Source organism: Nyctibius grandis, chromosome 11 (assembly GCF_013368605.1).
Source record: "Nyctibius grandis isolate bNycGra1 chromosome 11, bNycGra1.pri, whole genome shotgun sequence".
In the NCBI taxonomy this organism is placed as follows: domain Eukaryota; kingdom Metazoa; phylum Chordata; class Aves; order Nyctibiiformes; family Nyctibiidae; genus Nyctibius; species Nyctibius grandis.
In genome coordinates, this window is record NC_090668.1 from 454701 (window position 1) to 482001 (window position 27301).

The 27301-nt window shown below is 68.1% G+C and overlaps 2 protein-coding genes and 1 long non-coding RNA gene across 3 annotated transcripts; all 3 read right to left on the reverse strand.

Annotated features, from left to right (window-relative positions):
• Positions 1-265: 265 nt before the first annotated feature.
• On the reverse strand, positions 266-1187 carry LOC137669050 (uncharacterized). The gene is made up of 3 exons (XR_011049034.1): positions 1043-1187; positions 566-588; positions 266-437 (listed from the first exon to the last, which is right to left on the reverse strand). It is a non-coding gene; the product is annotated as an uncharacterized lncRNA (long non-coding RNA).
• Positions 1188-2909: 1722 nt separating this feature from the next.
• On the reverse strand, positions 2910-13409 carry PA2G4 (proliferation-associated 2G4). Its single transcript, XM_068410916.1, has 13 exons — positions 13270-13409; positions 10733-10861; positions 10065-10170; positions 9771-9840; positions 8720-8812; positions 8096-8159; positions 6584-6662; positions 5549-5627; positions 5161-5294; positions 4451-4545; positions 3892-4019; positions 3422-3475; positions 2910-3212 (listed from the first exon to the last, which is right to left on the reverse strand). Exons 1-13 carry the CDS (start codon positions 13355-13357, stop codon positions 3147-3149), a joined length of 1185 nt encoding a protein of 394 aa, XP_068267017.1. The 5' UTR covers positions 13358-13409; the 3' UTR covers positions 2910-3146.
• Positions 13410-14666: 1257 nt separating this feature from the next.
• Positions 14667-26527, reverse strand: ERBB3 (erb-b2 receptor tyrosine kinase 3). Its single transcript, XM_068410913.1, has 28 exons — positions 26431-26527; positions 23653-23804; positions 23394-23580; positions 22626-22751; positions 22474-22539; positions 22278-22396; positions 21747-21888; positions 21509-21622; positions 21309-21429; positions 21156-21229; positions 20957-21047; positions 20208-20407; positions 19992-20124; positions 19277-19367; positions 19035-19189; positions 18895-18948; positions 18422-18563; positions 18073-18192; positions 17886-17984; positions 17618-17803; positions 17389-17544; positions 17088-17163; positions 16866-17012; positions 16634-16731; positions 16386-16550; positions 16051-16122; positions 15617-15881; positions 14667-15190 (listed from the first exon to the last, which is right to left on the reverse strand). Exons 1-28 carry the CDS (start codon positions 26525-26527, stop codon positions 14667-14669), a joined length of 3972 nt encoding a protein of 1323 aa, XP_068267014.1.
• Positions 26528-27301: the final 774 nt, after the last annotated feature.

The window sequence follows — 27301 nt, forward strand, 5'->3', positions numbered from 1 at the left end:
AAGGAGCCGCGCTCTTCCTCCCGGCGTGCGGCGCGCCGGACTCTTCTGTGACGTCATTCGTGTGCGCCGCCATCGCGGCTTCCCCTGCCGCGCCGCGACCCCCGGGAGGGCCCCAACCCAGCTTCCCCCCGACCCGGTACCGGCCCCGCCCGGTGCCCCCGGTCCTGGGGAACCCGCCCGGTACCGCCCGTCTGCCCCGTTACCGGAGGACCCCCCCCCCCCCTTCCTTTCCGGTCCCCGCCGCTCCCGGAGGAACCACACCGTGTCCCAACAACACCAGCTTTATTCGCGGCACAACGGAGCTCAGAACCGGCCCGGGGCAGCGGGTCATCTCCCGCTGCACCGGGCCCCCCCGCCGCGGCACCGGGCGGCGGCGGCTGCCCCGCGGCAGGGCCTACTTGGACCTCTGCCTCATCTTCCTCCTCTTGCGCTTCAGCCTGGGGGAGACACCGGCGCTCAGGTCCCGGGGCCGGCCCCGCGCGGCGGGACAGGCCGGCGGCCGGGGCACCCCCCCGCTCCCCGGCGGGGCAGGACCGGCGGGCGGCCCCGGGGGAGCCCCACGTACCTGCGCATGCGCTTCTTACGCCACTGCGGGGGAGAGGAGAGGAGGGGGCGCCGTTAGTGCCGGTACCGGGGGCCGGGGCTGCGTCCCACTTCCTCCAAGGCACCCGGACCCCCCTCGCGATAGAGACCCCTCCTATCGCGACAGAGAACCCCCCCCCCCCCCCGATAGGGAACCCCCGTCCCCACGCACCCAGAGACCCCGGCTCCAGCCCCGCGCCCCCCAGCGACCCCGCGGCGCACCGACCCCTCGCCGTTCGCTCTCCCACCTCAGGCTCCCTCGCCTGCGCCCCATCCCCGCGCACCGGCAGCCCCGGCCCCGCTCCACCGGAGACCCCCACCCGCTCTACCCCGCCCCGAGCCCCCCTAGGACCCCCCCCGACTCTCCAGGCCACAGCGCACCCTCCCGGCCGGGCCCGGCCGCTGCCGGGGACCCTCCGGGCTGGGGGATGAGGCGCCATCGGCCGCCCCCGCCGCTCACCTTGGCCCTCATGGCGGTGCGGAGGCGCCGCGCTCAGTCCCGGCGGGCGGGCGGCGGCGCGGACGGCGGATGGCGGCGGATTGAGGCGGCCGGTAGCGACAACCCACAAGATGGCAGCACCGGCGGCCCGGAGAGGCCGTGAGCGCCCGCCGGCGCCTATTTATAGGGTAGCGCCGTGTCCCCGCCCCCTGGGCGCGGGGCATCATGGGAGCTGTAGTCCCGGCCCCCGGAGCATCACGGGAGATGTAGTCCGCCCGCCCGCCGCCATTTTGCGCAGCGCCGGGCCCGGCGGGGCCGCCCCGGACCCCGGCCCGTTCTCCCGGACCCCGGCCCGGCCCCCCGCGCCCCTGGTCCGGCTCCCCGGCCCCTGGCCCGTTCCCCCGGACCGGCCCCCTGCGCCCCCGGTCCGGCCCCCAGGACCCCGGTCCGTTCCCTCCCGAGCTGAGCCGTCCCGCTGGCCGGAGCTGTCCCGGGTCACGTTTAGTTGTCAGTCACGGAGCTCTTCTCAGGAGTTTCCACTGTCAAAATTTTTTAACAACTGTTTTTTGTTTCTTGTATCAAGAGGTGCAGCTTTTTTTGGTCTTTAAAGTAAAAATAGAGAATTAAATAAACCTCCAGCAGGTCTCTGTGGTTTATAAATCTCTACTGTGGACTATGAGAAAAGTGAGCTCGGCCCCAAGGGCAGAATATTGCTTAAAAACGCTAAAATGTTCCTCCTGGGGAAAAAAAAATAGGTTTTTTTTCACTCAAGGTCACGGTGAAGAGCTCGGCGCTGCCCAGCCCAGCCCACCAGCGGTTCCAGCCCGCGCCCATCCCACGCCGGAGGTGGGAGAGTTGGAGAACAGGAGCAGAAAGATGGAAAAATTCAGGAAAAAAAAAAACCCGCATCATTTATTCTCTTTTATTGACTTTGGTAATATTTGCACGTGTGAGTTTGGGGTGGAAAACGCAGATCTTGGCGAGGAAGCGCGGTGCCTGCGGAGACGCCCGGGAGCGGGTTTAGAGGCGAGTTTTTCAGCTACGGCGGGGGAAGAACCAGGGAGCCGGTCAGCGGAGAAAGAAACCTCACGTCCAGCTACGGGTCATTCAATCGGCTTTTTTTTTTTTTTCCCTTTTTTTTATTCTTTATTTTTTAAAAAAGACTTACTATAAAAGAGCGATACCCCTGGCCGGCCTCCAGCCCGACCCCGACAGCTCCTGCGGCATTTCCCTCGCCCGTCGCCACAGGAGCACGCGTGGACGGGAGACCCTGCGAGAGCCAACGTGGGAGCGGAGCACACTCACGGGCCACGGAAACCGGCCACGGGGAGGAATAAAACTCCGCGGGACCCCGGGGAGTTCAAACCCAGCCTCCGCAGGGCTGGCGGGCGGGGAACGGCGTCCGCTCCTGCGCGAGTTGACAGTCGATTTAAAAACGAGCTCGCCACGGCGGCGTGGTAAAAAATAGAGCGTTTATAGGTAAATCAAGGCAGAGACAGAACGGAGCAGACGAACAGTCTACGGTTTCACAGGGGACGGGAAATTTGGTGTTTTGCCCAATTATAAACGTACAATCTAGAGGCTAAAAGAGCGAGGAATGCTCCGCCCCAGGCACCGGGGAGCGATGCCCACGCGGGCGGGAGGGGCCGAGGCACGTGGCCTCGCGCCGTCCGCGCGTACCAGGTCACCAACCACGGGGCGCTTTGTCTCGGTTGGGTTGGTTTGGTTTTGTTTTTCCTCCAAGAAAATCTGTAAAGGGAGAAATTAAAAGACACAAGGGAGGAGGCAGAAGGAAGCAGGCAGCTCTCTACACTCCCTCTCTTCGCTATTCACCTCTTCGACAAGTGTGGGTGGTATCAAAGGTTAGAAAGAGTGGATATAGACTAGCTTTTACTCCTGATTTTATTTTTCTGCTTGATTTTTTAAGTAGTCTGAAGTGGCTGAGAGAATCCTCCCTCATTGGCAAAGTCAAGAGGAGCTGGTTGTAGTCAGTGGGAAGTCCAGACTGTTTGTCGTTTGGTCGTAAGAGACAAACAGTGCCAGATTATTTTGCTTCTGGTTTTTGGGGGGGAAAAAGGGGCGAGTGTGTGTGAGTCGGGTGCTACACGGGGCGAGCGGGAGCCGCTCAGTCGCCGGCCTCGTTCTCTTCCGCCGTCTCTCCCGTGGTCGCGTTCTCGGCGTTCTTGGAGGCCTGCGGAGACAAAGCCACGGCGGTGTCGGCAACGGGGCGGGGGGCAGGCACGGCGCAGCCCACCCCAGGGACCCCAAGCCGGGGGAACACCAGGGTGCCCTTCAAGGCGGGCTGGGAGGCGAGCCCCGACTGCCACCACGCAGGACCTCGGGCGCTGCCGACTGCGGGAGAGAACGTGCCGCTCACCCCCACAGAACGTGGCCAATTACCTTCTTTTTCTTCTTTTTCTGGGTCTTCCGGCTTGCAGAACTTTGTAGAAGGGCCTGGGGACAGGAAGGAAACACGAGAAGCTGAGAGACAACTCCTTTTTTTGACAGCAGATAAAGCCTTTGAAGCGGAACGAGCCCGGCCAGGCAGCGCAGGAATGGTGGTGAGCCCCGGCGGGCAGTGATGGATGGGGAATGCTGCAGGCTCACGCCCCGCCGAGGAATGAGGCCTTGGAGGCAGCTGTCGAGGCTCCCCAGCCGCTCCCAGGGAAGGGCTGGCTGTCATCACCACGCTGGAGCCGGGGCCTGACGCAGGGAAGAGGGGCCCAACCTTCTCCTGTGCACCCCTTTGCCTTCCTGAGCCCACGCCTCGGCCCGTCCCCTGCACAGGCTGCTGGATTTTACCCCCAGGGATGCAAACACAGGGTGACCCACGCCACGTGCCACAGCTTATTTATTATCTTTAAACCAACCTTCAGTTCTCCATCCTGCACCTCAAACTCCGACTTGTAGAGCTCGGGTTCGAAGGGGCCGCTCGTTATCCTCATGGGGCCGTTGGGCATTAAAAGCACTGTGAACTTGAACTGTGCAACAAACTCCCCTGCAAGACAGAAATGGGTATTACTGCCACAGCCCCCCTGTATCCCACCCACCGGGACCTCGGCAGATGTTCCCAACCAGATGTTCCCATTCCTGTGCCACTTCCACACTGTCACTGCTAAAAATCACCTCGTGGGAACTGCTTAAACCCAGCCCGGGCAGGGCAAAACGATCCCTTCAGCACCCCCCAGCTCTGTGAGCGCCTCTGCCATCAGTCCCTCCTCCCACCCAGGAAATCACTCCACAAAATATTTCATCTCATCACTGGAACGACTCCAAAACAAGACCCAGAAGCCAAGGGGCAGCGAGTTTCCTGGAGGGTAAATCCCAGGGCCCTTGAAGTGCATCTCTGGTCTCACCAGAGCCCGGAAGCGCCCGACAGCTGCGCGCCCGTCCCCGCCCGGCTCCCGTCCTCCCACCGCCAGCACTCACCTTCCTTCTCGTAGAGGACATTGAAGGGCTGGAGCAGCTCGTGTTTGGCGCATTCCACCACCCCCATCCTGGCCTTCTTCTCATCCTCAAACGCCCTGCGGAGGAGACGGAGCCAGCCCTGAGCTCAGGCCCTTTCCTAGAAGCCCGGTTCCACCCCGCAGGTTTCAGAACTGCCCCCGGGGTCGGGCTGGAGACGTTCACCTGCATCCCCCTCGCCCCGGCAGCGCCGTGGGGCAGAGGCAAAGTGCCAGAGCAGGCAGCTGCCGGGTGAACCGTTCCCTCCAGAGCGTGGAAAAGGCAAGTGGGTTTAAGGATGGCAGGAGCCCACCAAGGGAACACCCTTTCCTTCGTTTGAGAGGGCATCACTTGCAAGAAACTGCCTCGCCTCTGCGTGCTGCACCCCGGCACTGCTGTCACCCCTCTCTGTCTTATTTTAAACGCAATTCCCGGCTCCCCACCTGCCACGCGAGGCACAGGAGATCCTCAGATCCTCAGGCTCAGCCTGGGATTCCTGCTAAAGCCTGTAACATCCTTCCTCCACCCACTCCTAGGCTCAAGCACAGCAAACCCCCACCGAAAGCAGCCACTGCTGCCTCCCCCGCTGCGACGGGACGCTGAAACACACCGGGCCTGCTGCCAGCGTGGCCCGTGAGCTCACACCCAGCACCCAGCCCTGAGCACTCGGGGAGGCCACGAGTGAGGGCAAATACCTGAGAGTAAATGGCATAGTGTCGAAGCGCCTCTCCACCTCGCTGAAAAAGGCACGGGAGGTTTTCATCTTCAAGCCGTACTGTTTGGAGGGGTCCCTTTTGTAAATCGTGGTTCTCTGCCCAGCGTCCTTCGCCTGAGAAGGTGAACAGAGCTGAGAGACCACGGAAGCAGCGCAGCACCTCCCCCGCCGACCACCCAACGGCCCGACGCCGTGAAGGTGCACCTCGACTGTTTGGATGGGGAAACCTCCACCCCGAAAGGCGCAGCGAGACCCAGGCTATGAGGATTCCCTGGCTGGAACTGGCACCCACAAGGACGTGGCTGTGACCCACGGCCGCTCTGAGCGCACGCACAGAGGAGCCGCCGGCCAAGAAGCGCCGGACTCACCTTTCCCTCTCCACTGCTGACGAGAACATCGACAGCGTAAACTTCATGGACCTCAAATTCTGCTTTTTCGTGGTCCTTCCTGTATGAAAAAGAGTTTGGTGAGACAAAAAAAGGTAAACAGAGAAGACAAAACCTCCTACGCAGCGCCCACCTCCCACAAAGCGCCACAGAGCTACAACGACACGTCCCTGACCCGAAGAGCAAAGGCTGGCACCGCAGACGCAGAAGGTGCCAGCAGCAGAGCTGACCAGTGACAGGCTGGCAGAGAACAACGACAAACCAGTTGTCCTGCCTGGGACAAGTAGCCCCATCCCCAGTAAGGGGCGGGAGGGCTCTGGGACATTCAGCACCAGCTCTCTGAACTCGTGGTCACGTCCTGGGCAGGCCAAGAGCCCCCACCACGCCTGGTACATGGCCACGCCGGAGAGCTGACAGCCCAAGGGCTGGATTGAAAGCCACCGAGCTCTAAATATTCAGCGTGAGACCCAACCCCGAGGGACCCCTGAGAGGAGCTGCTGGAACAGAACGCAATGACATCTCCAGCTCATTAGTTCAACACCACCCTGCGATGTACTGACAGCCATCACCACCCCGTGGGCTCCTGGCAGCCTCTGCGAGACAACCGACAGGTCCTGGCACAGCTCCTGGTGAATTAGCAGCCGCCGCCACAAGGAGCAACAGTTGGTTGTTCGCTGGCAGCCTCCAGCAGACTCCTTCGAGAGACTGGACAGAAACCAAGCGCGGAGCCTCGTGGTAGCAGCTCCCTGCCTCCCTCTCTCAGAACAAGCCCCAGACACGGAGCTACGGCTCACACCGAACGGACAAGACACCGTTGGGCTAACGAGGCATTGATTTGCCACCCTGGGCCAGCCTTCAAGAGAGGCCGTGGGGGGAGCAGCCTACACCCTGGTTAAGTTAAACACATCTGCTCCATCCCCCACTTGACACCGCAGCGAGAACAGGGTCACCGCTCCGGCCCCAGCCCCACCCCTCCCACACGCCGCCGGCAGCAGCAGCCCCCGAGGCCATGCTCACTTCTGCTGGTCTGTAGGGTTCTGGATGATGGTTTTCTCTCCATCGATCACGTGCTGTTTCAGCTGGTGTGACAGCATCCCTGCCACAAAGAGAGAACCCGTTAACACCTCTGTGCTGCGAACCAGCGACTGGCCTGGGACTGTGGCCCTCAGCTCGAGCGAGCGCTAAGCAAACGGTTGTCAGCCTCAGCTTCCCTCAGCCGTGGGCCACCAGGTGCCTTAGCACCGACACGGAGCTCCCCGAAGCCCGCTCTGACCTCAGGAACTCTGAGGAGGAGCTGCAAGCTCGGGCGCAGCCGGTCACCGAGCCTGAAGCGCTGCTGCTCCTCACGTGCACCAACCCGTGGGCTGGGACGGGCTGGGGGGAGCCCGCAGGCACCTGCAACGCGCCCTCGGGGGTTTTTAAAGATGCCAAATTAATAGAAACTTTCAGTCCCTTCCCCAGTGCCTAAAGCACTCAGAGGGGGTTTATTTCGGGGGGTTTGCTTCGCTCTTCCCTTCTCTCCTACGATCCACCTTCAAACCGAAGTCTGGAAGAGCCATTCCCGTTCTGCTCCCCCAGCCAGCAGGGACAGCCGCGTCCCCGGTCGGGCAGGACGGCTGCTGCTGGCGGGAGGGGAAAGCACAACCCCGTTTGTTTCCATCAACTGGGGCCTTACGCTGCTGCCAGCGCCCAGATAATCACGGCACTCGGCTGTTTCCAAACCAGCGGCTGCTTAAACTCCCTCGACAGCGCGAGCGGCCGCCTCCTCACCGCAGCTGGCGCCGTGTTTTCTCACCGAGAGGAGCAGGGCATTGTGAGAGCCACAAAGCCACCGCACACACCCTCCAGGGACCTGATGCCCCGCGCCCGGGCTGGGGCAGGCCAAGAGAGCGAGCCAGCCTGATGGTATCTCAGGAAATGTAACTAATAATGGACCGATTTAATTGTGGCTGAAAGAACCGTTTGACAGCGATGTGACCGACTAGGAGAAAAGCATCTGCACGTGCCAAACGTCAGGCCACGCTCTCTCACCACCTTCCAGTGGCCTCGTTCCTACCAGAAGCTGTCCCAGCGCCTCCCCACTCGCCCCTTATCAACGCTGCGAAGAGAACGCGGGTCGGTTTGGAGCTGGAAGGAAATGACGTACCCTGCACACCTCCGGGCGGCCGCTGCAGCGGCTCTCGCAGCACAAACAAGCTGTTATGTGTTTGCTGAAGGGGTTTTGACTACGAGTGGTCAAGGATGAAAGCAAAGGGCTGAGCGATCCGGCCAAGGTCGGCAGGAAGCGCACGAGCCAGGACCTACCTACCAGCCCTGGCAGCCCACGTCTGTTGTTCCTACATTAATGCATCTTTAAAAATAAAAAAAAAACACAGAGGAAGGAAGAAGAATCTAGAGAGTTTTGAAGGGATTTCTTTAGCAAAGCTGCTGCCTTTGGAGATGGCGTGTCCAGGACTCGTAGTCGTTAAGTGTTTCCCAGCTCAGGGTCTGGTGTGCAGCTAAACCACAGCTGCCTCCCTCCGGCCTTACCTTCGATCGGCGTGCAGTGGAACGAGTGGGCTATTTTGTTCCACGCGTCTGTCACTTGCGTGTTCTGGAAGGAGAACACACGAAAACACGTTAAGGAAATAAAATTGAAGGCAGAAGCGTGACAGGTTTTTTAACTCGACAGCGTTCTGTGATAAAACCGGCAGGTTCTCGAACCGACTGGGGCTCTAACAGCTCCAAAACCAAGGAGAACCGGTGTCAGGATTCCATCTTTAATCCTGTACCAACAAAAACCGAGGGAGAGGTGCAAGAGGGGGATTCAAGGCAGCACGGCTCGGCCGCGCGTGCCCAGCTGTCCTCAGCGAGCGAAGGGCCGGGGAGCAGCAGCACCGAGGCTTCTCTGCGAAGCCACCATGGCCCAAGGCAGAGCTCGGGTCCCAGCGCTGCTGCCAGAGGAGTCGCTGCCCCCCGCCCCGGGGCCGGTGCTCCCCCAGCAGCGGCTCAGCTGCCTGCAGACAGCTGCTTCCAGATTCCCCACATCGCTGGCGATTCTTCCCAGGCAAGGTCACACGCTTTTATTTCTACACACGAAGCCTGGCACGGGCAGCGTCTCTATCGAGCTCCTCGCCCCGTGCCCGGACATACCTCCCCCTGGCAGTCGCTCACCTGGTTTCCAGGCTTTACCAAGCGCAGAGCAGCTTCAGCACAGAGATGAGCCGCCTTGATGACATCGGCTTTACGGCCTGACACGGGGTTTTCCTGGAGAACAGAAAAATAAAGGCTCTTTACGGTACGTTCCCTTCCCTCGTTAGCGAGGACGCCGTTCTGAGCGTCTAGAGGTGCAGATTCTCCATCGACCTGGACACTCTCCCCCACTGAACGGGGAAATCGAGCTCAGGGGTGGAAGCTTCTGGCTCCACAGCTCCATCGTTAGTCTCTCCCCCATTAAAAGAGCAGATGAGTATCAGCCACAACCAAATTGGCTCTCACGAGTTTCAGCAGAGACACCCTAGGCCACGCACATCACTGTCAAAGACTGAAAACGGAACAAGACTCTCCTGTGGCCAGAAATACAGACTGGGAAGATCTCAACACCCTTCAAAACATGGTGCTTTCTCTGTCTTCTCCCCATCGAGTCGTTCAGACTCGACGAGTGGAGGAAAACCATTCCCAAGCCCCACACCGCCATCCTCCTCCCAAAACTACAGCTAAAAACGTGGTATGGGACAACTTCCCGCACACAACACCGATTCCCACCGCTGCCAAACCGCCCGACCGAGCCACGCGTGCCACGGCGGCGTCCCCACCACCACGTGCCGGGGCTGCCATCGGCCCCAGCTGCATCCAGGCAGGAGTGGGCAGCAGGGACTAGTTTTGGGGTCTGCAGAACCAGTCGCCCCTGAGCTCAGCTCTCCAAGGCCAAGGCAGCGCTCCCAGCAGCACGGCGCCCAGCTCCCCGTGCCTCGGCCAGTAGAGGGGGCAGCAAAACCAGTCTGCCCAGTCCGCCCCACAGCCCCAGACGCTCTACATGCAAATAACTCGCCGCAGCGGCGCTTTGTCTCAAGTTATTGGTAACCTTGCAAAACTGTACGTGCTGAAGCAGCGTGTCAGCCCTCGCTTCCCAGAGGGCTGGATAATTTTTAGGAGGGGGCAGTTTTCCCTGCTGTGACCACCTTAGGGCAGCAGCAGCAGGGACGTGGCTCCATTACAAACCCACCTTGGAGGCGTCTATGACAAAACTGTGCGCTACATTCGCTATGAAGCCGTCGACGTGGACTCCCAAGTCACTGCAACACAAAGAGAGTTAATTACAGGTGGGGCGTCACGGCTCGGGGAACCTGCGTGACTCCTGGAAGGACCAGAAGGCTCGAGGGTGTTTCCAGCGCTTCACTCGACTCGCTACTCGAGTCTTTAATTAGCCACGCTGAGGAAGCGATTAACGCACCGAGCAGGACTGGACAGCAAAGCCCAGGTGCCAACAGTGAGCTCGCAGAATAACCAAGACACTCACATTTTGACCAAGTCCCCGTCCTTGAGGATGTAGTCTTGGTCGCTCTTCAGGGGGGAGAAGTGACAGACGCAGTTATTTACTGATATACTCGTTGGGAAGGCGATACCTACGGAGGGAAAAACAGCATTCCAGGGAACCCTGCAGCCTCCCGGCCGCAGCAGCCCCGCCGCTGGGGACTGCCACGCAGGGTTCCAGCTGTTGAACTGAAAAACGCCCCGTTACACAAGGCTCCAGCCAAAAAGCCACGAGGATCGCAGTGCGTGGCCTGCTCCCTTTGCCCAGGCAACCAAAGAACCACACCCAGGGTGGTGAGCCACCTGCAAAGGGGACCTCACACCTCCAGAACAGAGATCAGGGAGCTCTGGGCGACGCACTCGAGCGTCACACAATTTCCACGGCACCTACAGACCAGCCACAACCGTACTGCAACGAGAGCTACTCTGGACAAGTGTGGCTGATGGGGTGCATCGAAATGGGAAGCTGAGGCTCATCAGTGATGCCTACAGGCAGGGCAGGCCGGAGGATTGGGGTCAAAATTGGCTTTCTGGGGACAGCAAACTCTTTCTTACACTAATTAGCACTTTCTGCGCTCTTGCCCGTTCACACCAGCCACCCAACAGGACCCAAACCCACAGCCACGCCGAGAACCCCTCGGGAGCAGGCCTCACCTTTCTTCATTTCTTTCTCCTTCTTGAAAATCTTGCCCGTCTCCTCCATGATCATGGCGTCCCCCTTCTCGCACAGGCAGAGAACCGACGCGCCGGAGTTCGCCGCTTCCACCACGGCGCGCAGGACCCCTGAATTCAAACACAGACACGGGGCCGTTGAAGCGCGTTAACGGCCTCAAACCCAACACCAACACCCACCACGTGGCACCACGGTGGAAAGGGCTGTTGGTTTTCCAAGAGGGAACAAGGCTCTGGGCTCAGCTCTTCGCCAGGCCCCGGGACAGGCAGAAATGCCACTTTAATTTTTATTGTGAGCAAACAACCGTCGCTGGGGTCCAGCTGCTGCAGCTTCAGACGCCGAGCTCTGTCAAACCCAGCAGCCCAACACCGCTCTCCCACATTCTTTCTGGAGAAGTCAGAGCTACAGGAACAGGTTTGGAAATTACTCCAGAGACACATCAAAGGAGTGGGGGCCGCTGCTGCTGACGTGCGGGACCGGGGGTACGGAGCAGTTGAAAGACTTCACCGGGCACAAGGGCTGGCAGCGGCGTGGCAGAGCCGGTTACGTGAGGCCCTTACTCTGCAGAAACGTGTTTTCACGGTGCCCACGTGCCCCGGCCCGGCAGTGCCAGCGCACGGCCCGGCACACGGAACTCCACACGCCCCGTTCCGCGCTGCGGGTCAGAGGAAGCGCTGCTGCCCGCTCCCAGCTCTCGCTTTTGGGCACGTCCTGGTGCCCGCGAGGCCCAGCAGCCTCTGGCTCTGCTGGGGGTGCCTCGTGCTACACAGGCTGAGGGGGGAAAGGAGGGGAAAAGCAGCGGCTTTGGTTGAAATACCACAGAGCACGTTCACAAACACCTCGATGGCGCTACGGGGCCTGGGGGCTGCTGGAGGAGCCACGTCCCAACGGCCTCCCCACCCGCCCGGGGGCTGGGGCGCTCCGGCTGCCACCAGCAGACCCCCGAGCTGCTCCTTCCCCTGCGTCCTCCTCTCCCCGGCTGGGACACTCTACAGGGAGCCATAACCCCACCCTGAAAGGTTTTCGGATCCTGGGGTAAAAGGGCATCCTCGCAGGTTCTCAGAGCACACTTTTTACGAGAGGCTGTTTGGCGAAGGGCCTCTGCTGGGTGGGAGTTTCTGTAACCGGTGGCGTGTGTCCGAGGTGTGACAGCGATAAATGTTTCGGAAGTGCTGAAGGGACGTTCACGAGCGGGTGGGTTTTCATGATTTCTTTGACAGAGTAAAAACCTGAAGTCTTTCACCCGTGCGACGAATTAAATTTCAGATCTCTCTGGTCGCCTTTCCACGCGTCACAATTAACGATAAATTTGGAATATTTTTAAGTACAGATAAAACTGGATAAAGAGACATTCAGTGGACGGCAGGACAGAGAGGGGCGAGAATAGGAAATGGTAAAACAAACACAGCGTGAAGATAACCGGAGAGCCGTGCTGCTCCGAGCAGAACCAGGCAGCAGGCAGCGATAGCCCTGACCAAGGAGCACCCACCGGCCGCGCTCTGGCCTTCGCTGAGGGAATTAAAAGCGCTTTATGTCACTAAAGGCCCCCGGCTCGGACAGGAACCCAGCGCGTTTCGAACCTCTTGCCACCTCCTGCCTTTGCTCTCCCCAAACACGCTCGCGTGGACGCTGCACCGGAGCCGTTGCCCCCCGGGGAGGGAGGCGGCCCCGCCGCGCAGCCCAGCTCCGGGCACGCCGTTAAATCCAGTTTGCCCAGCAGAGAAGCCAAAGTGGCGACCTCCCTTCCCCAAGGGGAGCCCGCACCGCTGCGGCTCCCAGCCCCGCGTCCCCGGTTACCGGCAGCGACTTAAAAAGAAGCGTCGGAGTCAGCGACAATTCGTGCGGGACGTGCCGCTCCCGGGGCTGTTCGTTAACGCCGGGAAGGGCCCCGCAGGGCCGGGCCGTTCGCCCCCTGCACGGCTGCCCCCCCCCCCGGCTGCCCCCCGCCAGCGACACAGCGACAACAACCGCTGACAGAAACAGCAGCGACAAGGAAACAACTCGGGGGGGCGCAAAGTTTTAGGGGGGAAACACGCGTGTCCCGGGGCCGTGCCGGCAGCAGCCCCCGCGGGGGAGGGGGGTGAAGCCCCCCACAAAGGGGCGGCGCGGGGCAGCCCCGGGGCAGGCGCCGGGCCAGGCCCCGCTCCCGGCTCCCCCCGCGGGAGGGAAGGCGGCGGCGGCGGGGGGACCGGCGGGAGGCAGGCCCTGCCCCCCCACACACCCCCCCCGCCGCCGCCGGTGCACGTGGGGCGCGGAGGCCACGTGCCGGCGGCGGCCGTGTGCGGGTCCGGTGGCACGCGGGGAGCCCCCGCCGCCCGCGGGGAACGCACCGCTGCCCGCCCCCCCCCCCCCGCCCCGCTCCGCTCCACCGGCGTGTGCAGGCGGCCGCCGGGGAGCCCAGGCCTCACCGCCCGCCTCAGGCCCCGCCGCCGCCCGGCGCTCCCCACGCCGCTCCCCGCCTCACCGGGCACCCCCGGCCCGCCCCGCCGCCCCCCGCCCGGCCGCGGCCCGCACTCACGGTTGGCGATGTCCCCCCCCATCTTGTACTTGGTCACCACCAGGTCCTCGGCGATGGTGAGCTCGGCCGCCTCCTCCTCGCCCGACATGGTCGGAGCCGCTTACGCCCGGCCCCGGCCGCCGTTCCCCCCCCCCCCGCCGCTGTGCCCCCCCCCGCCGCCGCCGCCGCCGCCGCCGCCGCCGCCGCCGCCGCGCTGAGGAGACCCCGGGGAGCGCGAGCGAGAGAGCGCGAGCAGAGCAGGAGCGCGGGCTCCGCGCGGGGCACGCTGGGAAGGCGAGTCCCCGCCCACCCGGACTACAGCTCCCGGCAGCCCCCGCGGCGCCGCTGGGGCGGCCTGGCCCGGCGCCCAGCGCGGACTACAGCTCCCGGCGGCCACCGCGGCTCTCGCGAGAGCTGGCGAGAGGCAGGGCGGGAAGGCGTGACCGGAAGCGCGGCGCGGGGGCTACTGGGAAATGTAGTCCGGGGCGGGGGGCCCACCGGGACCGGTCACCGCCCCGGGGCTGCCGGTGCCCGCGGCCCCGGCCCCACTCGCTGCCCCCAGCCCCGCCGCAGCCCCCGGTCCCGCCCCCCCCAGCACCACCATCACTTCGGAATCAAATTCCCTTTATTTATTCAGCATTTACACACCCGACCCACGCGCCCCGCCGGGGCCGGGCGGGGAGGGGCGAGCCGGGCCGTTCCCCCGGCTGAGGGGGTCCGGGCTGGGCCCCTCCCACCCCGCCCCGCCCCCGCTACCCGGCTCGGGGCCCCTAAGTAAAACGGGCACCGCAGCCCCCCCCCCAGGGACCGGGGGATGCCCCGGGGGGGGGGGCACCCCCAAACCTTCACTCCGGTTCCAGCAGGGGATGGGGAAACCTGAAAAATGAGTCTGGGGGCTTCTGACCCAGAGCCCCCGCCCGGCCTCAGCCCCCTGCACCCCAGACAGGGACCCCCGGCCCCAGACAGGGACCCTCCAGCCCCAGCAGGGACCCCAGCCCCAGATGGGACCCCCGGCCCCCCCCAACAGGGACCGATGCAGCACCTCTGCGCACAGGGAGCACCTTTGGCTGGGGGGGCATCTGCCCGGCACAGTGGGAGGGGACCCAGGGGTCCAGACCCCCCTCTGCAGGGGGCCTGGGCTGCCCCCTCCCCAGCGCGGGGTGCTCAGGGTTCGCCCCCCCGGCCCCGTACCGCGAGAAAGGCTTTGGGAAGGGGGGGGGCAGAGAGCGGGTGCACCCCGAGGGCTCGCGGCCCCCCCAGGCTGGGCTGTGACCCCTCAGCCCCCTGCCCGAGCCTCAGCCCCCCCCAGCTGCTTTGGCTCATGCCCCCGAGGGGGGATCCTTCATCTCTAGTGTAAACGGCCCCGGGGGGGGCCAGGAAGGCAGCGGGGTGCCGGGGGGGGGGGTCCGGGGGGTCCCCTATGTCCGCTGCGCGTCCGCCTTGGCGAAGAGGCGGCTGTGCCAGTAGTCGGGGTTGTCGAAGGCGCAGTCCGAGGCCTCGAGGCTCCGCAGGGGCTTCATGCAGGGGGTGGGGGGTCCGGGGGGGCCGCGGCAGCCGGGGCAGCGGGGGGCCAGCACCGCCTCCATCTCCTCGTAGCCCTGCTCCTCCTCGGGGGCCGGGGGGGCCTCCCCGGGGCGCATGTCGGTGTAGCCGTCGTGGCGGGGGGGGCCGCCCTCGGGCCGGGGTACCGGCCCCCCCACCACGCTGCCCAGCGAGCGGCTCAGCCGCGGCTGCTTGTTCATGTACTCATAGTCCTCCTCCTCCGGCCCCCGGCCCGGGGGGGCCCCCGGCTCCGAGCCCACCTCCATGTACTCGTAGCCCAGCTCCTCCAGCGAGGCCGCCCGCGGCGGGGGGGCTCCCGGGGCCCCCCCAGGCCGGCGGTTCATGTACTCGTACTCCTCCTCCTCCAGCTCCGGCACCGAGCCCCCGGTGGGGTCCGTCTCTGTGGGGTGGGGGTGAGACAACAGCCAGGACCCCCCCGGTCCCCTCCCACTCTGCCCCTGGGGCCTGTCCTGGCTTTGGGGGGGTCTTGGCTGGGCCGTGGGGGGGGTTCAGCCCACACCACACCCCTCACTCCCTAAAGCATGGTCCCCCTTCCCCAGCCTGAACCCCAAACCTGCCCCAATGGGTCCCCCCCACCCCTAACGCTGAGGATGGGCCCCCCCCCAGACACAGGAGCCCCCAAGCCCCCACCCCACTAGGGTGAACCCCCCCCCCGAACTCCAAACCCCGTGGGGATGGGACCCGCTGCCCCTTGGGGACAGGCTCCCTGCACCCCCCCCACGGCGGGGGGAGCCCCCAGACCCGCTCCTACAGGGAGGGACCCCCACCCCAAGGACGGGACCCCCCCCAGGGCCGCGCCCCTCACCCCGTGCGGCGCAGTTGGGGGTGACGTAGCCGTTGGCGTCCTCCTCGCTGCCCTCGGAGCTGGGGGGCGGCGGGGGGAAGCTCTCCCGCTGCGACAGGTACGCGCTGTCCCCCCGCGAGCGCAGGCTGCGGCAGAGGCTCCCCGAGAGCGACCCCCCCTCGGCCAGGTCCAGCTCCGAGGCCGTGCCCCGGCCCTCCGACGACTCCGACACTGTCCGCCCCACGGACTCCTGGCGGCTGCGCCGCGGCGGCCGGCACCCCCCGCCCTGGGGGACACGGGGCTGAGTGGGGGGGGGTGGCCCTGCGGACCCCCCGTCACCCCACAGCACCTGCTTCGCCTCCCACCACCCCACAGCCACCCCTTTGCCCCCCCTGCCCTGGCACCCCATGGTCACCCCCCCAGAGACCCCCCAGCCCCCCCCGAGCCCCCGGTACCTGGCGGCCGCTGCCGAGGCCGGGCTGGTTCATGGGGATGTAGCCGGCCGGGGGGCTGAGCAGGCTGGGGCTCTGCGCGGGGACACGGGGGGGTTGACACCCAGCCAAGGGTGGGGGACACGGACACAGGGGCTGGGACCCCCCCACCCCACTGCAGGAACGGGGCAGGGGGTCCCGCTGAGGCTCAGAGGGGGGTTCCCGTGGGTCAGTCGCGCATCCCACCCTATGGGGGGTTTGGGGCTGGGATACCTTGTGCCCCGTCCTGGGACCCCGCGCCCCAACCCTGCCCCAGAGCCCCCGGAGCCCCCAGACCCATGGGGGCAGAGGGGTCTCACCCGGACGCAGCTGCCCCGCGGCCGCTGCGGGTAGAGCCCAGTGGCGAGGCCGAAGGAGGCGTCCAGCTCCTCCTCCTCCTCCTCCAGCTCCAGCGTCTCCATGTCATCCAGCTCCTTGTCGCTGAGGGTGGGGGGCTCGGCGGGCGGCGCAGCCCCGCTCTCCTGCTGCGGGGGGGGGACACGGTGGCGTCAGGGGCTGCGGGGCCAGGGAGGGGGGTCTGGGATGGGGATGGGGGGGTGACACTCACCTTGATCACCAGGTAGCGGGGGGGGTCGCGGGCCATGCGGGTGAACTCGTTCGCCAGCTCCTTGAAGGTGGGACGGATGTTCTCGTCGATCATCCAGCCTGGGGGGGCGGCGGGGGCTGAGAGCTGGGACCCTCCCCAGGGACGGGGACAGGACCAGGACCCTGCCCTGGTGCTGGGGACAGGGCTGGGGACAGGAGCAGGCCCCTCCCGGGGCGGTGGCCCCCCCACTCACACTTCACCATCACCATGTAGACGTCAATGGTGCAGATCTGGGGCTGCGAGAGCCGCTCGCCCTTCTCCAGCAGGTCGGGCACCTCGGCCAGGCGGATCCCGGCGTAGGGCTCGGCCCCGAATGTCATCATCTCCCAGAGCGTCACGCCTGCGGGGACGGGCCCGGTGAGCCCCTGGGGGTGGGCGGCGGGGGGCTGGGGGGGTGCCGGGGGCCAGCGCTCACCGTAGCTCCAGACGTCGCTCTGGTGCGTGTACTTCCCGAAGTGGATGCTCTCCAGAGCCATCCACTTGATGGGCGTCTGCGAGGGGCAAAGTGGGGTGTGGGGGGACATGGGGACACGGGGGGGACATGGGGGGGACATGGGGGGGACACCCCACGGGGCACGGAGGGGATGGGACACCCCTGGGCGCTGGGGACACCGGGGTCACAAAGAGGAGGGGGTGCAGGGGGTATGGGGGGTGTAGGCTGGGAGGGGGGTGTCCCACGGCACAGGGGGTCCCCGGGGGGTCCCCGGGGGTCCCACCTTGACCTCGTTGTAGAAATACTTCTTGTCGTCGGGGTAGAGCAGGTCGGCGATGCCGAAGTCGGCCACCTGCGCCTGGCTGGGGGACTTGAGCAGCACGTTGCGGGCGGCCAGGTTGCGGTGCACCATGCGGTGCTCCTCCAGGTAGTACATCCCCTGGGGGGGGTGGGGGGGGTGTCAGTGGGGCCAGGGCGGCGCGGGGACCACCCCCCCAGCCCCCAGGACTCACCTTGGCCACCTGGACGCACCAGTTGAGCAGGAGCTGGGGGCTGATGGCGCCGCGGTTCTTGCGGACGTAGTCGAGGAGGGAGCCGAGGGGCAGGAGCTGCGTCACCAGCTGCAGCCGCGCGCCGGGGCAGATGCCCAGCAGCCGCACGATGTAGGCATGGTCCAGGCTGCCGATGGCCAGCATGTGCTGCGGGGCAGCGTCAGCCGGGGCCGAGACCCCCCCGGGGACCCCCCCATGTGTCCCCCCCCTCCCCAGCCCCGGGACTCACGTCGGTGACGGCGTGGAAGGACTGCTGCCCGCTCCAGTCCTCGATCACCTTGATGCTCACCGGGATCTTGATGGAGTCCCCGTCAGGGATCCAGATGCCCTGGGAGGGGGGGGACGGGGTGGCCCGGTGAGCACCGGGCCGGGCCCCAGCCGAGCCCCCCGCCACCGCCATCGAGCCCCCCGCTCACCTTGTGCACGGTCCCGAAGACGCCGGAGCCCAGAACCTTGAGCCGCTTCAGCTCCGTCTCCTTGAAGATGCGGGCGAGCACCTTGTTGGCCTTTTCACTGGGGTCCAGCGGCTCCAGGCTCTGCCGGGACGGGGACAGATGGGGACAGGGACGGGGACAGGGACAGGGACAGGGATGGGGACAGATGGAGATGGGGATGGGGACAGGGATGGGGATGGGGACCTGGGACGGGCTGGATGGGAACGGGGCTGGGGAGGGACGGGGCTGGCTACGGACAGGGATGGGGATGGGTCCCACTCCCCTCCCGCCTGCCAAGCCCCCTCCCCGCGGCCCTGGACCCCCCCCTCACCTCGCCCCGCTCCAGGTAGCGCCGCATCGCCCGCTTCTTCTGGATCTTCTTCCCGCGCCAGTAGAGCAGGGCCAGGAGGACGCAGGAGCAGGAGAGGAAGAGCCCCCCGACCACCATCACCGCGATCACCGTTGGCGTCTTCCTGGGCGCGGGAGGAGGCCGGGGCTGAGCCCAGGGGTGGCACGGACCCCAACCCTGGGGCTGGCGCGGGCAGGGGGGGAGGTGGCACAGCCAGGGCAGGGCAGGGGGTCCCCAACGCCCGTGTGGACAGGGAATGGCCCCAGAGCGGGGCGGGGTGGCACGGCATGGTGCAGCACGGCACGGTATGGCACACCAGGGCATGGCACGGCACAGCACAGCATGGTGCAATGCAGCACGGTGCAGCACAGCGTGCCACGGCAGACCAGGGCAGGGCACGTCATGGCACCACGCGGCGCAGCACGGCACGGCACGGCATGGCAGCCCCCCAGTACCTGGAGACGGGCAGGGCCTCCCCCAGGCAGTCCCGCAGCAGCGGCCCCAGGCACCTGCAGACACGGAGCCGGGGATGAGCCGGGCACGGGCCCCCCCCCCCCCCCACCCGGAGCTCCCCCCCCGTCCCGTCCCCCCGCACCCGCGGGTGCAGTTCTCGTGGCAGGGCCGGCACTCGCGGCCGCTGTCCGGGTACTTGTAGATGGGCCCGCGCTCGCCCAGGATGCCCTCGGGGCAGCTCTCCACGCAGTGGGGCCCGTCGCGGTAGCGGGCGCAGCGGGTGCAGGTGTCGGCGCCCTGCGGGGCGGGACGGCGTGTGAGGGCCCGTGGGGATGGCACCGGCACCGGCACCGGCACCGCCGCGGGTCCCCGGCCGCGCCGTACCGAGCCGTTGCAGGTGACGTTGCCCTCCACGCGCTCGCACTCGGGGTGGCACTCGAAGCACTCGCCCCCCTGGGCGAACTCCCGCGTCTCCCTGTGGGGACAAGGTGGCGTCACCGGCCACCCCGGCGGCCCAGTTCCCCCCCCAGTGCCCACCCTGGGGTCAGTCCCCCCTCCGGGTCCATCCCACCCCGATGCTGACCCCCTGCCCACCCTGGGGTCCACGTTGGTGTCCTGCCCACCCCAGGGTCAGTTCTCCACAGGGTCCATCCCACCCTGGGGTCTGTGCCCCCCACCAGCGTCCACCCCACCCCGATGCTGACCCCTCTGCCCACCCTGGGGTCCACCCTGATGTCCTGCCCACCCCAGATTCAGTCCCCCTGCCCCGGGGTCCATCCCACTGTGGTGTCAGTTTCCCCCAGGGTCCATCCCACCCCAATGCTGACCCCGCTGCCCACCCCAGGGTCCACCCCAGTGTCCGTTCCCCCCCCCAGGGTCCATCCCACCCTGGCACTGACCCCCCTGCCCACCCCAGGGTCCACCCCAGTGTCCGTTCCCCCCCCCAGGGTCCATCCCACCCTGGCACTGACCCCCCTGCCCACCCCGGGGTCCATCCTGCTCCCCGTGCCCACCCCAGGAGCTGATCTCCCTCTGGTCCCCACCCCAGGACCCCACCCCAACACCCCCGCTCGTGCCCCCCGCAGGATCACCCCCTCACCCCTGGGTGAAGCGGCACGTGGGCACGCAGACGCCGCGGCGGCTGTAGTGGCGGCAGGACAGGCACTGCGCGGGGCCGGGGCCCCAGCAGCCCTCGGCCGAGCACAGCGGGTCGCACACCTTCCCCTCTTGCTCTGCGGGGGGACACGGGGGGGGGGGCTCAGCGTGGGGACCCCGCGGCCCCCATCGCCCCCCCGCAGCCCCTGGCCCCACTCACGGCACTTGCTGCGGGGTTTGTTGTTGCGGATGTCGAGGTCGGCGCGGCGGCGCGTGAGGGCGGCCCAGTGCACGGTGTGCAGGTAGCAGAGCCGGCGGTTCTCGGTGATGTACACGCGCCCCGCGCTCACCTCCCGCAGCGAGCGCAGCCCCAGCGACGTCACGTTCTCGTTCTTCATGATGAGCAGCGAGAAACCCCGGCTGCGGGGGGGGGTGTAAGGGATGGGGGGGGGTCTGGGGGGGCTGCCAGCCCCGGGGGGACGCGGGGATGGGCAGGGGTGGGGACAGGGGATGGGGGATGCAGGGATGGGGGACAATGAGGGGACAACAGGGGATGCAGGGATGGGGATGATGGCGGATGCAGGGATGGGGGACAATGGGGGGAATCAGGGACAAGGGATGCAGGGACATGCAGGGACAAGGGACAACAGGGATGCAGGGATGTGCAGGGACAGGGGATGCAGGGACAGGGGACAATGAGGGGACACAGGGACAGGGGACAACAGGGGGATGCAGGGACAGGGGATGCAGGGACGTGCAGAGACGGGGACAATGAGGGGACACGGACAGGGGATGATGGGGGGACACAGGGACAATGAGGGGATGCAGGAATGAGGGATGATGCAGGGGGGATGCAGGGACAGGGGACAATGAGGGGACACAGGGACAGGGGACGCTGGGGGCAGCAGGACACACAGAAGGGGTCCATGAGCCGCCAGGTCGGGGGCTGCAGGGACGGGGGGGACTCACTTGTAGAGGCTCCGTCCCCCGATGGTGACGAGGTTGGAGAAGACGCTGAAGTTGTGCATGTGCTTGGGCCAGGACTGGATGTTCAGGTACCCTGGGGGGGGGTCGGGGTCAGGGTGGCCCTGGGGGGGTCAAGGTGGCCCTGGGGGGGTCAAGGTGGCCCTGGCGGGGGGTCCTGGGGGGTCCCGGCCCCGCCGCTCACCCGTGATCTCCCGCACCGTCCGGAACACGTTCAGCTTCTCGGGGTCCAGCGCCGAGATGTTGCGCCAGGGATCCCTGCGGGGCCGGAGCGGTGAGCGGGGTGGGGGGCTGCACCCCGCACCCCCAGCCCCTCCCCCAGCCCCCCCCGCCGCACCCCTCCAGGCCCGTGATGAGGAAGTCCAGGTTGCCCAGGATCTTGGTGCAGTTCACGAAGGTGTCGATGTTGCTGGAGTCCACGGTCTGGTACTTGCTGCCGGCGCCGGTGCCCTCGCAGGCTGCGGGACGGGGACGGTGAGGGCTCGTCCTGCAGCCCCCAGCCCCCCCCCGGCCCCCCCCGGGCCCCCCAGCCCCTACCCTTGGGGCACAGCCCCCCGCAGGGCTCGCACATCTTCAGCCCGTTCTTCTCCACCTCCATCTTGTCGTTGGGGCACGCGCGGACGCACGAGCTCTGGTCCACCACGAAGTTGTCTGCGGGGAGACCCTTGGGGTCAGAGCCCGAGTCCCCCCAGCCCCCCGGGACCCCCCCCAGCCCCCCTGGACCCCCCCAGCCCCCTGGGACCCCCCCCAGCCCCCTCCCCGTGCCCCAGCTCACGCGGGCAGCTCCGGACGCAGATGCCCCCGTACTGGTACTTGGTGTCGGGGTTGGGCTCCAGCTGGAAGGTGAGTTTGTTGTAGATGAGGGGCTGGGGGCAGAGGGGGACGCAGGCCCCGCTGTCGTTGAAGTGCCGGCAGGCCTGCGGGACGGACGGACGGACAGATGGACGGGTCGGGGGGGGTGGCACAGCGACGCGGACAGACGGACACGGGGACGCACGGGTGTCCAGCGAGCATCGCCCTGTGCCTGTCCCGGGGTGGGGATCCCTCCCATGGGGACAGACGGATGGACACACGGATGGACACAGGGACACACAGACATGCAGACGCCTCCCCCCACCCCGCCAAGGCAGCATCCCCCCCCCTACGCCCACCCAGGGGGGGGACAGGGACCAGCTCCCTCCCCAGAGGGACAGACAGAGGGACACAGGGACCATACAGAGGACAGACAGACAGACACGGGGACGCGGCTCAGCGTGGCCCCCCCCGTGTGCAGGGCTGACCCCCCAGGGTGGGGGGGGGCACGTACGAAGCAGTGGGTCTGGAGGGGGCCGGTGCAGCCCCCCGCACACTCCTCGTGGCAGCACTCGTTGGGCGCCCGCCCGAAGCAGCGCCCGTTGCACTGGGGGGCACAGATGGTCTTCGTCACTGCGGGGAGGGGAGGGGTCAGCGGGGGGGGACACACACCCCCAGCCCCAGCCCCCCCCCGGCCCCCCGGTACCCACGTTTCTGGCAGTCCTCGGGGCCGGGCCCCCAGCAGTGCCCGCCGCAGCTCTCGTGGCACGGGGCGCCTGCGGGGCAGCGCGGGGTCACCCCAAAGCCGGCGGGTGTCACCCCCCCACCGCGGGGGTCCCCTGCGCCCCCCCCCCCCACGCACAGTTCTTGCCGTTGTCCCCCACGACGGGCTCCAGGCGGGGGTCCCGCATGATGTCCCGCCACTCCACTGTCTCCACGTGGCAGAGCTGCGCGTTCTTCTCGATGTACACGCCGCCGGCCAGGATCTCTGCGGGGGGGGCACGGGGCGGGGACCCATGGGGGGGGACAGCCCCACTCCAGGGGACACCATCACTCCAGGATGGGGACCACAGCGGGGGCAGCACGGCCCCAGGGTGCCCAGGGGGGTGGCACCAATCTGGGGTGAGGACCAGGAGGCAGGAGGGGACAGCACGGCTCCAGAATGGGGACCACAGGGGGGTGGCACCGCTCCAGGATGGGGACACCATCACCTTGGGATGGGGACCACAGGGGGGACAACATGGGGCAGGGGTGCACAGGGAGGTGGCACCAATCTGGATGGGGACGGTGTGGGGACAGCAACACTCTGTGATGGGCACCAGGATGCAGCGGGGGACAGCACTGCTCCAGGATGGGGACCAGGGTGGGTGACACCGCTCTGGGATGGGGATCATGATGGGGACACCATCACTCTGGGATGGGGACCATGATGACAGCACTGCTCCAGGATGGGGACCGTGATGGGGACAATGATGGGGACACCATCACTCTGGGATGGGGACCATGATGGGGACACCATCACTCTGGGATGGGGACCATGGGGAGGACACCACGGCTCTGGGGTGCCCAGGGGGGTGGCATCACTCCAGGCTGGCTCCCAGGACGCGGGGGGGGTGCCGGGGGGTCCCACCTGTGAGCTGGTTGAGGCCGAGGTGGCGCAGGGCGTGGGTGGCGTTGGGGTTGTAGTTGAGCAGCACGAAGAGCGCGTACTTCTCCTCGTAGAACTGCGTCCCGCGGATCACGCGCAGGTTCCGCAGCGGCAGCGACGAGAAGACGTTCATGGCGATCAGGATGTAGCCCGTCACCTCGCGGATGGTCTGCGGGGCGGGGGGGACGCGTCAGCGCGTGTCCATGTCCCCGTGCCACCCCCCCCGTGTCCCCCCACTCGCCTGCAGGAAGGACAGGTCCTGCGCGTGGTCGATGAGGACGATCTCCAGGTTGCCCATCACGATCTCGCAGTTGTTGTACATCCTGTGCAGCGTCTGGTACTGGTGCTGTGCGTCCCCCGTCACGCTCAGCCCGTTCAGCGTCCCCGCGCACACTGCGGGCACAGCGCCCTGTCACCGCGGCCCCCCCCGTGGTGGCCATGTCCCCCCCCTCAATGGCCACATCCCCTCCTTGGTGGCTCTGCCCCTCCTGTGCTGGCCACGTCCCCTGCCATGCCCTCTGCAGCATCCCTGACCCCCCCATGCTGCCCCCCCCACCATACTGGCCATGGTGGTGCCCCCATGATGGCCCTGACCCCCCCCCCATGATGTCCCTGTCCCCACCCTGGAAGTGCCCCCATTGTCCCCCGTGTTGTCCCCACCATAGTGGTGCCCCCATGGTGTCCCTGACCCCCCCATGGCATCCCCCCCCCCATACTGGCCATGGTGGTGCCCCCATGGTGTCCCTGACCCCCCCTCCCCATGTCCCTGTCCCCACCCCGGTGGTGCCCCCCACATTGTCCCTGCCGCGGGGGTGGCAGTGCCCGGGGGGGGTGATGGGTGCTCCGCCACCCTCCCCTCCCCACGCAGCGCCCGAACCGGCCGGGTGAGCCTTGCGCAAGGCGGGTGCTGGGGCGCGGCCCCCCCCGGGCACGGCCCCCCCCCCCCCCCCCCCGCCCCACGCACCCGGACTTCGGACCCGGCCGCTGGCGCAGCCCGTCCCGCCCCGACGCCGGGGGCACCCGGACCCCCCAGGACCCCCAGAGCTGGAGTGGGGGGGGGGGGGGGCGGTGGGCGCCAGGGGGGCCCCAGGGTCAGTGGCCGCGCGGCCCCCCCGCGCCAGGGCACACAGGGCCCCTTTGTGCGTGGGGCAGGACGCGGCCCCCTCCCCGCGGGCGCACAAAGGGGCGATTGTGGCGAGCGGGGCGGGGGGAGGCCGAGCCCCCCGAAAGCGGCGGGGGAGCGGGTACCCCCGGGGGCAGCGGGGCTGCGGCCCCCCCCGGTCCCCCCGGCCGTGACTCAGGCCCCGGTAAATGGCAGCTTTGTGCGGCCCCGGCGCGGGGGCAGGGAAGGGCCCGAGCCCCCTCCCGGGGGCGGCCGCAGAGAACGGGCAGCTCGGTGCAGGCGTGGGAAGGGGCCAGCGCCCCCCCCGCAGCCCGCGCCCCCCCCCCCGGGCCGGGGCTATTTTCACAGGGAAGGGGCTATAAAAAGGTCCCAGCTGCGCTGGAGCCCGGCCCCCAGCCCCGACGCCCCGGGGATGGGCACGGCAGGAGGGGGCTGGGACCTCCAAGGGACACCGGGGGGGGGGTCTGGGGGCGGCAGAGGCTGCTCGGGGGGTCCTCAGGGTGCTGGGGGGCAGGATCGGGCCCCCGCGGGACCCCCCCGCGCTGGCACACGCAGCGCTTCGGGGCTGGTGAATCACCGACGGCCGCTCGGGGGGTCCCGCCGGGACCCCGGGACCCCCCTCGGCGCCGGCCCCCGGCAAACGGAGGCGCGGGGGGGGCTGCGGGCGCCGGCCCTCGGGGTGCACCTGCCCGCGGGGAGCCGGGGGTCGGGGCCCCCCCCCGGGCGCCGTCGCGGCCGGGCGTTATCGGCGCGGGGCCCCGCTGGCAGCTCCGGCACGTCGCCCGTCCCCGGCTATCAGCCGCGGCCCCCGCCGCCAGGAATAGCACCGGGGGCACCGGGGGGGGGGCCCAGCCCCGACCTCCTGCCCTCGGCCCCGCGGGCGGCACAAAGGGGGGTCTGTGTGCGCCGCGGCGGGGCCGGATCCGGGCCCCGAACAAAGGGGCTCCGAGCCAGGGCCGGGGGGAGCCGCCCGCGGGCCCCGACACCGGCACCGGGCACCTGCCGGGGGGGGCAGCCGGACCCCCGGGCGCGGCGTCGCCGGCGGCACATGGCGCGAGCGGAGGCGCCGAGGGCTCGGGCGGGTCCCCGCGTGCCGTCCGTGTGTCCCCCCGCCACCGGCCGTGTGTCCCCCCCCACACCTGGGCGCCCCGACGGGTGACGCCGGCCCCACCTTCGCGTCCGGCCCCCGGTGTTTTCCTTTCGGGGTTGAAAAACAACTCCCGGGCGAACCCGGCGCTTCCGGGAGCGGCCCCCGCGCCCCCGACACGGCGTGGGGGGGCCCGGGACGGGTGGGGACCGGGGGTCCTCGGAGGGGTCCCCCGGGGGGGTCCCACCCTGCCCCGGCGGGGGACTGGCGGCGTCGGGGGGTCCCGGCCCCGCAGCCCAAAATCAGCCCCGGGAGCTGCGGGGGGTGCAGGTGCCTCTGCCCCGGGGGGGAACCGACCCCCGGGGGGGCAACCGAGCCACCGGCACCGACGGAGCCGCAGCCCGGGGGGGGCTTTGCCGGTCCCGGTCGCCCCCAGGGCCGTGGGGGTCCCCCTGGTCCCGGTGCTGGGGACTGGGGTCGGGGGGAGTTCCCGGGACGCTCCCCCCGGGGAAGGGGCCGTGGGAGCCGCTGAGATCGGGACCGGGACCGGGATCCCCGAGCGCACCGGCGGGATCGGGACCACGGGACCGCCGGGACCCCCGAGCGCTCCCGGTCCCGCCGCCCGTCCCGGGACCCCCGAGCGCCCCGGCAGCCCCCGGTGCCTGTCCCCGTCGCGCAGCCCCGGTCCCGCCGGGACCCGCGGAACCCCCGCCGGTTCCGGTGCTGCCCCGGTCCCCCCGGTGCCGCCCCGATGCCCCCGGTCCCCGCCGGTGCTGTCCCGGTCCCCCCGGTGCCGCCCCGGTGCTCACCTGCCTGCGCGGAGCCCGGCGCCGGGGCGCGGAGCAGCACCAGCACCAGCAGCGGCAGCAGCGCCCGGGGCCGGTGCCGGTACCGGGTCCGGTCCATGGCGGCCGCGCTCCGGCGGCTGCGGCGTGCCCGGGCGCGGCGGGGGGAGCGCACCTGGCGCGGGGCCGCCGGGGCGGGGCGGGACCGGGGCGGGGCGGGGCGGGGGGGCCCCCCTGGGCAGCCTGTCCCGGGACCCGCCCGCCGCGCCCCGGGGCAACGGCACTGGGACCGCCCCCCCCCCGCCGGGCCAAGCCCGGCCCCCGCTGCAGCCCCCCCGGGGCAAAGCTCCGGCCCCTCTCGGCCCCCCCCAGCCCCATCCAGCCCCCCCAGGGCACAGCCCGGCCCCATTGCAGCCCCCCAGCACCACGGGGGGGTGTCTGCCCCCATTGTAGCCCCCCAACACCCACCAGTCCTGCCCCGGTGAGGGCCAGGCCCCCCCCCCCAGCCCCATCCAGCCCCCCCAGGTAACACCCAGCCCCGCGGGGGGGTGTCACTGTTGCCCCCCCCCCAGCTCAGGGCAGCTCCTGGCCCCGGGGAGGATCGAGGGCACACGCAGCCTCCCCGGCAGTGCCAGGTCTGGGGGCCACAGGAGGGGTCTGGGGGCAGCCCCAGGACCTGGGGGGGGGCCCATAGGTCACAGGGCCAGCCCCCTCACACAGACAGGGGGTGCCCCCCCCACCCACCCAACTGGGGGGGGGCACATCTGTCCCCCAAAACACATCCCACTCCCCTGCCTGGACAGCACCAGAGAGCAAAGACCCTCCCTGGCCCCCCCAGTCCCCCAGGATGGGGCTCCCCCCGCCCTGTGGTGGGCACAGCCCCCCCCCACCTCCA